This window comes from Meles meles, chromosome 1, assembly GCF_922984935.1.
Source record: "Meles meles chromosome 1, mMelMel3.1 paternal haplotype, whole genome shotgun sequence".
In the NCBI taxonomy this organism is placed as follows: Eukaryota; Metazoa; Chordata; class Mammalia; order Carnivora; family Mustelidae; genus Meles; species Meles meles.
In genome coordinates, this window is record NC_060066.1 from 183441656 (window position 1) to 183453090 (window position 11435).

General features: G+C 48.1%; 1 protein-coding gene across 1 annotated transcript; it reads left to right on the top strand.

Moving 5' to 3' along the window:
• Positions 1–3151: 3151 nt before the first annotated feature.
• LOC123938201 (L-amino-acid oxidase-like) lies at positions 3152–9137 on the top strand. The gene is made up of 7 exons (XM_045999353.1): positions 3152–3167; positions 4821–5035; positions 5482–5594; positions 6653–6854; positions 7376–7444; positions 7661–7797; positions 8312–9137. Exons 1-7 carry the CDS (start codon positions 3152–3154, stop codon positions 9135–9137), a joined length of 1578 nt encoding a protein of 525 aa, XP_045855309.1.
• Positions 9138–11435: the final 2298 nt, after the last annotated feature.

The following is an 11435-nucleotide window of genomic DNA, read 5'->3' on the forward strand; positions in this document are numbered from 1 at the left end:
AAGAGGTGTGCCTGGGTGGCTCTGTTGGTTAAGCATCTGCCTTCAGCTTAGGTCATGATTCCAGAGTCCTAGGATCAAGCCTGGCGCTGGGGGACTCTGCTTCTTCCTATCCCTCTGACCCTGTTCCTGTACTCTCTCACTCAGTCTCTCAAATAAATAAATGAAATCTTTTTTTAATTTAAAAATTGAAAAATAAAAAGCCATTAGGAGAAAATATAAGGGTAAATCTTCATAACCCTGGATTTGGCAGCAGGATTTTATATATGCTATTCAAAGTACAAGCAATAAAAGGAAAAATAGATAACGTGACTCTCATCAAAATTTTAAAATTCCATGCTTCAAAAAACATCATCAAGAAAGTGAAAACCTGGGGCACCTGGGTGGGTCAGTTGGTTAAGCATCCAGCTTCAGCTCCAGTCATGATCTCAGGGTCCTAGGATCGAGCCCCATGTTGGGCTGTACACTCAGTGGGGAGTCTGCTTGTCCCTTTTCCCCCACTTGTGTCCACACTCTTGCTCTCTCTCTCAAATAAATAAATAAAACCCTTTTTCAAAAAAAGAAAGAAAGAAAGTGAAAACCTATAGAATGGGAGAAAATATTTACAAATACATGTGCATATATCTGGTAAGAGACTTGTATCTGGAGTATATAAAGAACTGCCCCATAATAGAGAGGCAAATAATCAGATGTAAAAGTAGGCAAAAGATCTGAATACACATTTCTCCAAAGAAAATACACAAATGTTCATTATGCACATGAAAAGATGTTTAACATCATTAATCATGAAGAGAATACAAATCAAAAATACAATGAGATATCGCTCCACACCCACTAGGATGGCTATAATCAAAAGCAGATAGTAACAAGTGTTGTCAAAGATGGGGAGAAACTGGAGCTCTCATTTGCTACTAGTGGGAAAATAAAATGGTGCAGCCTCTTTGTAAACCAGTCTGGCAATCCCTCAAAAGTTTAAACATAGAGTTCACATGTAACCCAGCAGTTCCATTTCAAATATATGTACTTAAGAGAAATGAAACTTTATGTCCACATAAAATCTTATAAAAGAATTTTAGAGCAGCATTGTTTATAGCAGCCAAAAAGTGGGAAAAAACCAAATGGCCATCAACTGAAACATGGATCAACTTTATGGTGCAAATGAAATATTATTCAGTCATAAATAGAATATTATTTGGTCATAAAAAGGAATGAAGTACTGATGCGTGTTGCAACATGGGTCAATCTTGAATACATTATACAAGCAAAAGGAGCCAGTCACAGATTACTACACATTGTATGATGCCATTCATAGAAAATGTCGAGAACAGGCAAACCCATCAAGACAGAAAGCAGAATAGGAGTTGCCTAGGGCTGGGAGGACAAGGAGAATGGGCAGTGATGGTGAACAGGTACCATTGTTCTTTTTGGAATCTTGAAAATGTTCTAAAATTGATCATGGTGGGGAGCCTGCTTCTCCCTCTCCCTGCTATTCTGCCTACTTGTGCTCTCTCTCTCTCTCTAATAAATAAATAAAATCTTGGAAAAAGATGGATCATGGTGATAGTAGCACAACTCCGTAAAGACACTAAAAACGATTGAATTACTCACTTTCAATGGAAGAAATGTAAGATACGTGAATTATATCTCAATAAAGTTATTACAAAAAATAAACAGAAGCAGAGAGAGAGTCCTTGACCTGTGCCTAAAACCCAGCTGTTCATACTGTAACCTCCATACGCTATTTTCTTTGGTTCTTCCAGCCACCTTGTGGTAAAGAATAACCTCCATCTGAAAGATATTATGAGGGCGCCTGGGTGGCTCAGTGCCTTCAGCTCAGGTCATGATCTCAGGGTCCTGGGATCGAGCCCCGTCTCCGGCTCTCTGCTCAGGAGGGAGCCAGCTTCCCCTCCTCTCTCTCTGCCTGCCTCTCTGCCTACTTATGATCTCTGTGTGTCAAATGAATAAATAAAATCTTAAAAAAAAAGAAAGATATTATGATTGTGTGTGATCTGGTATCAAATCAGACCCTATCTCCACAAAAGAAAAAGGAAGCCAGTTTAAATGCCTATAGAGTGTAAGGTGCTACACCAGGCTCTTCACAAACATTATCTTGTTTAATCCGAGGCACCCTATAAAGAAAATGTTACACCATCATTTTACAGATAAAGAAACCCAGGCTCAGACAGATATAAGCCTTATATCCTAAGACACATAACATTGATGTACTAAAACAGGATTTAAAACAGGATTTGAAACCAGTTCTGTTGGACTCCATTGTTGCTGTCCTTTCCCCTATGTCACCCGTGGTTCCCAGGATCTGAATCCTGTATCCCTGATACTGACTGCTCCTACCTGCCCTCCTCCCCAGCCCCATGCTGCTAGATTGGTGCGTGTCTCCTGTCCACTTCTCTCACCAGCCAGACTGTCTCCACTCGCACCGTGTACAGAAAGAACAAAGAGCTAGTCTTGGTGCCACGGCCAGCTGGCCTGATTACCCAGGAGAAGGAATTCCAGTGCCAGAGAAGCCTGCCTGCGTCTACGGAAGCCCCAGAAGATCTAGAGGAAGAGGGGGAAAAACGAAACACTCCTCAGCCAGAGATGTCTGCCCAGCCTGCTGGGGGAGACTCTGAGAAGGGCAGGAAGGGCACGGTCCTCCATGGGAGCTCCTGGCCAGAATCCCGACCTTGGACAGACATACAGTGGAACAGAAGGCTCACGGTGGGACAGTAGTAGGACCAGACATTCTCTGGTAGGAGCAGTTGGGTGCTCTGACCTGGGCGAAGATCCTGGACACTGGCCTTCCAAAGAAGTCCAGACACATTAGCCCCAATCCTCACTCATTTCCTAGGAGATTGTTCCAGCAGGTTCGGGGTGGTCCAAGGCTCCCACAACCCCACCTCCCCACTGGTACCCAGGGGCTGGGTACTGATCTGGGAGAAGGGGTTTTCCCTCAGAAGGAAGACGATCCAGGAGGAAGATGAGGCCAGGTATGGGGCTGAGTCATACTGGTCTTTTCACCATGAGGGCAGGGCTTCTCTGCTTGGCCCAGCCCTGGGGGCAGGCTGGTGGGACGTGGCCAGCCACTCCTGGAGTGGAGCTGGCTCTTCATAAGGAGAGGGAGAGCTGCCCCAGACTCAGTAGGAGCTGCACGGCCATGACCAAGATGAGGGGTAAGTGTGGTGCCCCCTCGAAGTCTGAGAGTGAGGCACCTAAGGGTTGAAGTGTTGGATGCTGAAACAAGGCAAGGAACTAGATGGAGGGAAGAGGTGGAGATGGGCCAGAGGAGGAGTCTGGGCATGGAGCTATATGGACTGAGACAGGACAGGGCTAGATCAGGGGTTGCACATAGGTCCAGGTGTTGAAAGTGAGTCAAGAGAATGGGTACAGGTCTGGATAATGAGTCTGGGGTTTGGGCCCATTCAAGGGGAAGGAGAATGGGGCCTGAGATAGGAATGGTGGTAGCTCAGGGAGATGGGAGAGTTTGTCAGGTTAGAATAGGTTTGAGAGGTTGAGGTGGGGAAGCCTGGAAGGTGGGGAGAGTGGGTGAGGTTTGGGGAATCTCTGCCATGGTGTGTGGTCACCCTCTCTTCTTTTCCAAGGAGTCACCCCAGCAGAAGGCTCTCCTGGGATTTGGAAGGGCCTGCACTGGGAGCCCGCTGGGTCTCCTGCCTCTCTTCAGGGGAGGCCCTTGAAGATCTCTTTCCTTCTGTGTGCCTCCTGTGTCCGGCATGGACAAAGGCTGGACTAAGGGGGTTCTCACTCACCAAAAAATCCTAGGACTAGTGCAAGGGGGTACAGTGCATCACAACTCCTGGCTGTTCTCCTTCGGAGCAAGTGACACCCAGGAAACCACATAGGCCCTTGTTGCAGACTCCCAGGTGAATTCTCTGTGCATCAGAGCAGTGAATTGTGGAGATGAAAACCACGTCACTCTGGACTTGTTGCGCGTTACATATTAACTATGGTTTCCTGTCTTGGCTGCACAGTAGGAATGCTGGAGGGATTTGAAAAAATACCGTGAGGCTGGAGAAGAGCAGTGGGCCTGCCAAGATCCCATGGGGCCCTGGTGATGCCACTGAGGAACTGGCCACAATTCCCTCCAAAGAGAAGCTTGCCTCACACACTCCAGCTTCCACGCACCCATCCCCTCACAAATGCACACATTCTCAAAGAACACAGACACCCTCTGGCTCTGCCACCCAGCCTCACACTCAAACACACTCGCAGAATCACACACGAGAACACCGGCAACCACATTCCCTCTCAAACTCCAGCAAATGCACGCATGTCACGCGCCCTCCTCAGACCCAGGCCACACACACCCACTTCACTGTCCCATACAGGTTCATCCACACGTCTGCTCAGGGGCCCGCACCACGCCACAGACACACCTTCTTCCATGAAGTCACAGATGATGCACAGTCTTATAGGGCAACAATCACAAATTCACAATTACTGCAACTGACATCACAGACAGGCTCGCACACACACTCACCAGCAGAAGCAGGCATATTCGCAGTCAGAGAGGACCCTGTACACACTCATGAGTTTCCAATCACATGCACACACATGAACACGGCATTCACATCTACCATCATACAGCTAACACCAGCACGGCTCACACATACATCTGTACCCCACACAACACAATTGCCGCCACATAGACACAAACAGAAATACACATGTTTACAACCACACATTTGACAGATACTGCCTGATCTCACCAACCCCCCTCATTCACACAGCCAAGTTCATCCTGGGTAGGGCAGGACACAGAGCCTGGGTCCAAGAAAGGCAGCCCTCAATTCCCGTCTCTACCACAGGATTCCTGATCCTGGGGCTCCTGATGGCTACTTCCAGCTGCCTTGGCTTCTTGGAGGACCTGGTCAAGTGCTTTCAGGACCCCGAATATGAGTCCATCCTTGTCACGGCGCAGAAGGGGCTCCAAACCTCCCCGCTGCCCAAGCGCGTGATAGTAGTGGGAGCTGGCATGTCAGGCCTAGTGGCGGCCAAGGCCCTGCAGGATGCTGGCCACCAGGTGAGCAGATCTTGGAGGGGCTTCAATCTTTTGCCTCTGGTTTGCTTTCTTGGGTAGCAAAAGAAAAAGAGAAGATACAGCCAATTCTTAGATGGCTGCTCATAACTGGCTGGGTCTCTTAGCCCTTAGTTACGGTTCTGCACAACTCCGGGCTCCCCCGAGACTTGACCCTAACTTCACTTATGTTCTCATGGGAACAAAAGTGGAGAAGAGTTACGCTAACAAGAAAAGTTTAAGAGGCACTCAGTCCCCCACCCCCACAGAGCATTCTGCCTCACTTACATTACTCAGGACCTTCCCAGCCTCCATCTGGTTATCCTGCACATTCAGGGAACCCACTGCTGGGAATTCCAGACTAGAGCCTATGGCGAGAAGGAGATGGGTGTACAGGGTGGGAGAAGGGAAAGCATGATGCTGGGAACAACAGCATGTTCTTTGGACCCCAGGTAACCATCCTGGAAACCAGCAACCGCATCGGGGGTCGAGTCAGCACAATCAGGAACAAGGAGGAGGGCTGGTACTATGAACTCGGGCCCATGCGAATCCCAGCGTCCCACAGGTAAGTCCCAGGGAAGGAATGGGCAAAAGACAAGCAAGAAAAATTAGGTGGTGGAAAGGGGGGAGGTGAGGGGACCCTGGGCCACCGTGTCAGAGCTTCTCAGATCCACTGTCTCCTGTGGTTCAATCATGCAAGTTGGGACCAACACCCATCTCCCATCTCCACTCAGGGAAGACTGAGTCTCAGAGCCCGGAAAGTGTTAGGTCCCAAACTAATAATAATAGTTACCATTAATTTATAAAATTGTGTACTTTGAATATGGACAGCTTCTTACATTGTCAATTTTACCCCATTAGGCTGCAAACTAATAATAATTAATAATCCCATCAGCTGCATTTTTTGAGTACCTCTATGTGCCAAGTGCCCTGCTGAACGCCACAGGTGCATTATTTCATCCGATCCTCTTATCTTCCCCAGTTACAAACCAAGAAACTAGGCTCAGAGGTATTAAGTGACTCACCCAAGGTTCTTGAGAACCTTGGAGAATCGAGGAGGCAACTGGTGCAAAAACATATGCTCAACCCCTATGCTCTAACTGACTCCTAGAACAGAATCCAGCCCCTGGTCCTGAAGTTTCTAAGACAAAAGAGGTCCTTTGCCCAGTGTCCCACATACCTGACTACATGGGACAGGACTACTTTTTTGCCTTGTGTAAACTGAACCCAAGACTTGCCTCCAAATGCCACCAAAAACAAAAACAAAAGGAACCAACCCAAACTAGATTTGGCCTCACCTTCCTTAAAAATGGAAGATGGGATTTCAAATACTGTCTGAAACCAAAGGCTTTGGTCTCTACTTAAATCCCATACTTCGGAATTTCTTATAGGGCATTCCTGTGGGGAGGGTAAACTCTGTCCTTGCAATTTTCCTTGGGGCAAAAACAGAAGGAAGAGAATGAATACCACAATAGGAGGAAGCAGGGTTAGAGTTGAGGAAACAGACTGATCTCCCTTGGCACATAAAGGAATTGGTTTCCCTGGAAATGGCTTCTATAGTGAGGACAGCAGGAACAAGATGTCACTGGGAGAGGTGCCATGTCACACCTGTTTCTGCTTCAGGCTGATTCACACCTACATCAAGAAGCTTGGCCTGAAGCTGAACAAGTTCATACAGTATGATGGCAACACCTGGTACCTCATCAACGGACAACGCCATCGCAGCAAGGAGGTCCAGGACCATCCAGAGATCCTGGGCTATTCCTTGAGACCAACAGAGAAGGGCATAAGCCCTACGAATCTCTTCCACCAGTCCATTGCCAAGGTGCCTCCTGCCTCACTCCTACTAGGGTTGGGAAAGAACAAGTTCTGGCCCAAGGTCACCTGGCAAGTTAGTGGACAGACCCAGTGACCTGGTCCCATCCAGCACTCTTGTGATGGGTCTCTCTTCTAATGTCCCCTAAAAATGCTGCCACCCTGTCCTAGTGCCCCATGCCATCTTTTCCCCGTCCCTGTTGATCCAATGGCTCACTGTTTGATGGTGACAGTAGAAGGAAAGGGAATCACCAGATAACCCAATCCTTGGTACTGAATCAATCTTCTTGGATTACAGTGAATGTCTCCCCCTTAAATTTTAGTCTCCAAATGTCCTTCAATGAAGGGGAGACTTGGGAGGAAAAAAGAACATTTAGGAGATCTTGGAAGCATCCTTTCCCTGGTCTTTCCATCCCCTATCTCTCTGTCCCCCCCCGCCCCCCCTTAAAGGGATATCCAGAGAATGCTGGAGTCCTACCACTGGTTCTATGGCTTCAATCTAAGCTGTTTCCCCTTTCTCCCCTTTTGCAGATCAAAGAAAATTTGAAAAATTTCAACTGCAGTCAACTGCTGTCCTTTTATGATTCTTACTCCACCAAGGTACGTGAGGCACATAAATCCCAGGAGAGGGGTAGAGGGGGTCTGTGCCCAGTCTAGCCCCCTGGGGTTGTCCCCTGATGACCAGAACCTTTTTGTCCCACCACCAAAGACTTCACCTTCCTGGAGTCCAGTGCTGCCCCTCGCCTGCCCTAGACCCCTGCTGAAGCCCCTTCCTACATGCTGGGCCCCCCATCTGAACTTTCCACCTCCCCACAGGCTTACTTGGTGAAGGAAGGAAAACTGAGCAAAGGAGCAATAAAGATGATCGGAACTGTGATGAATGAGGATTCTGGATACTATAAGTCCTTCCTAGAGTCCCTGCGAAGTACTGTCACCTTCTCCCAAATTAACAAGTAAGGCCAACTGGGACCAGGGCTGGAATCTGCCCCTCCTCTAACCCTCAGAGCAAAGAAATGGAACTACGGTTCCTGAATAGGCACTATGTGCCAGGCACAATGACACTTTCCAAAGACGGTCCCATTGAATCACCTGGAAGATTGGTACTATTATTCAGACCCATTTTACAGGCGAGGATGCTGAGGCTCAGAGGAGTTCTATAATTTACTCAAGTTCACATAATGGGTGAAAGCTGGAGCCAGAATCCATACCCAGGTGGGGCTCCTCCTGGGACCCAGGACTACATGGTAGCTGAATCCATGTGGGTCTAGGCTATGTATGCCATTCTGGGAAAGTCCCTCTCCATCAGGGATCAGCTTCCCAAAGTATAAAATTAAACAATGATCCCTCTCTCCCAGAGACTAGTTAAGGAGACATATATGAAGCATCCAACATGGGCTTCAGGAAGCTAGTTTCCTTCTAGGCCCAGGGCCCCTACACTCACCATCTGCCCTCCCCTCCCCCCTGCAGCTTTTCTGAGATCACCGGTGGCTTCGACCAGCTCCCCAAAGCCCTCGGCGCTACCCTGAAGCCTGGAACCATCCACCTGGGCTCCAGTGTGGAGACGGTAGTGAGGGATGGGTCCAAGGTCCGGGTTTCCTACCGGGTGGGCAAGCCCGGCTCAGTGCTGAACCACCTCACTGCGGACTTTGTCATCATCACGGCCACAGCCAAGGCCACACGCCTCATCACCTTTAAGCCACCGCTCTCCCAAGACAAGAGGGAAGCACTCCGCTTGGTGCACTACACCAGTGCCACCAAGGTGATCCTGACCTGTGAGGAGCCCTTCTGGGAGAGGGATGGCATCCGGGGTGGGTACTCTATCACCGACCGGCCCTCGCGCTTCATCTACTACCCCAGCCACAGCTTCCCCAATGGCAAGAGCATCCTGCTGGCCTCCTACACCGTGGATGACGACTCCCTCTTCTTCACCTCCATGACACATGAGCAGATGGTGGATGTGGTCCTGGAGGACCTGGCGGCTGTGCACCAGATACCCAAGGACGAGCTGCGGCGTATATGCCCCTCTTCTGCAGCCAAACGCTGGTCTCTGGAACCCCTCACGTTTGGGGCCTTTGCTGAGTTCACACCCTACCAATTTATTGACTATTCACAGGAGCTCTTCAAGCCTGAGGGCCGCATCTACTTTGCAGGCGAGCACACCTGCACGCCTCATGGCTGGATAGACACTGCCATCAAGTCCGGACTGCGGGCAGCCAGGAATATCCAGGCCACTGTGGATAAGGAGGCCACGGGAGAGCAGAAGACCTTCACTAACACCCAGAACCAGATCTAACCCAGAAAGAAATCCCCGAGGGAACCTGGCAGGAAAAGTGCTGGGAGGTAGTAGCTAGAGGCAGAGACCCAGGAGAGAGGTCACCATTCACCCCCCTGGTCCACAAGCAAGAATCCAAAAATGCCAAAGAATCAGCTGGCAAGTCCACAAAGAATCACGCCCTCTCCTGTTTCTCTTCCATGCCCACCCCTGAGGAGGGAAGCAACGGAGTCAGCATATATGGAGGGTAAGGAACAAATCAAGGATGGTAAACACTAGCATCAGCTGTTAGCTTGGATTACAAGCAAAAGAGAAATGCTCCAATAAACCCAAATTTCTGTCATATACAACTAGAAGCTTCTAAAGGAACAGACAAATCCCAAACCACAGCAATGTTAAACCCATAGTGCACATAAACCCCATTATTGGGTGCTTGAGCTGGGGGCCTCACATCTTGGCCCAACATGGCGTCTAGATGGATGGGAGAGTTAAGGGTTCTTCTCTGTTCTTTTTGAGCTTGCAAGAGCAGGATCTTGGCTTCCCAGAGACACCTCCTGGCCCATAGACTTTTCTTCTCCACTCTTACCTCCCCATCACCAACCAGACACCCCTCCCCACCTCTGCCTGTCCAGCCTACACATCTCCCTGGGAGGACACAAAACTCATTCTCCATGCTCCACTCTGCTCTTCTTTAACAGAAGAGTCCTGTCCTTCCAGACCCAGCTAACTTATTCCCCCTCCCCGAATCCTCTCTTAACAGCCACAGCCAAACCCCAGGGATCTTTTTCTCTCTCTTAAACCTCCACTCTTCCTCCTTCGAGTCCTAAATGTTTGGACTGTGGATCTTCTTATGTTGTTACACAATTACTTTGTGAGGGCATATTATCTGCCCATCTACACTGAGAGCCCCAAGTGCTGGGATCATATCACGTATGCTTCAGTTAATTTTCCCCCATAAACACTACATATATGCTCTTTCCCTCGCCCTCTCAATAAATATTCATTTTGCATCTACCATACGCCGGGCAATGTGCTGAATGCCAGATACAAAGAATAAGCGAAGTTATTCCGTTCAATCAAACCTCCAATCCTACCTGGGTCCCCATACCTCCAATGATCAGCTCCCAAACACAGCTCATTTTTTATTCCAATTTCTTGGATATTTGGGCCCAATCATGCAAAAGGAAGAAGTAAGTAAAAGGGTAAGCCCTTTCCTTGGAGAATATTTCCACCAGGGTGCCCCTGGAAGACTATGAAGACCAGCATGATGCAGGGAATGTTATGTCTTAAGACTGACATATTGCGTGGAAGGAAGGGAATAAAGAAAGAAGACTCACATTTTCTTACTGCATTTTGGGCTATTGTTAAAATCCCAGCTGGCTTTATTCCGATTTTTCACTCACCCCTATATTAGTCAGGGCCTTTTCGGTTACAAGTGCTGGAAACCAAACTCAGACTAGCTTAAAGGAAATGAAATGTTTTAGCTCACATATCTGGAAAGTCCAGGGTAAAGCTCACTTCATCCAGGCCAACTGGGTTTAGGAGTTAATTCATTGTCATTAAGGTTCTCTCTCTTTCCACTTCTTGACCCTTAGCTAACTTAGCTTCTGTATTGAGTTAAATAATGTTCCCCCAAAATTCATTTCCATCCCCCAAACCTGTGAATGTGATCTTATTTGGAAATGGGGTCTTCGCAGATTTAATCAAGTTAAGATGAGGTCGTACTGTAGTAGAGTGGACTCTAATCCAATAACGGTATCCCGAGAAGAAGAGGGAATTTGGACAGAGACACACACAGAAGGAAGACTGCCATGTGAGGATGGAGGCAGGTGGAAGTGATGCGTCTACAAGACAAGAAATGCAAACGATTGCCAGCCACCTCCAAATGCCAGGAGAGAGGCATGGAACAGATTCTTCCTCAGAACTACCAGAAGGAACTAACCCGGGTGACACCTTGATTTTGACTTCTTTGAGTACCATGAGAAAATAAATTTTTGCTGTTTTAAGCCATCTGATTGTGTAGTAATTTGTTATGGCAGTCCTAGCAAATTAATACAGCTTCCTTCTTTGTTCTGGCAACAAATATTCTGAATCCATTTGGAGGTCAGAAGCAACTCCAAGGTTGTATCCTCATAGGTTGTCATCCAAGGGGAAAGAAAGGGCTTTTCTCTCCCAATGCATTTTTTAAAATTTATTTCTTTTCAGTGTAACAGAATTCATTGTTTATGCACCACACCCAGTGCTCCATGCAATATATGCCCTCCATAATACCCACCACCTGGTTCCCCCAACCTCCCACTCCCCCGCCCCTTCAAAACC

Coding starts and splice junctions, on each gene's coding strand:
- LOC123938201 (XM_045999353.1), top strand. Junction 5,036..5,481: donor TGCAGGATGCTGGCCACCAG/GTGAGCAGATCT, acceptor TTTGGACCCCAG/GTAACCATCCTGGAAACCAG. Junction 7,445..7,660: donor ATGATTCTTACTCCACCAAG/GTACGTGAGGCA, acceptor ACCTCCCCACAG/GCTTACTTGGTGAAGGAAGG.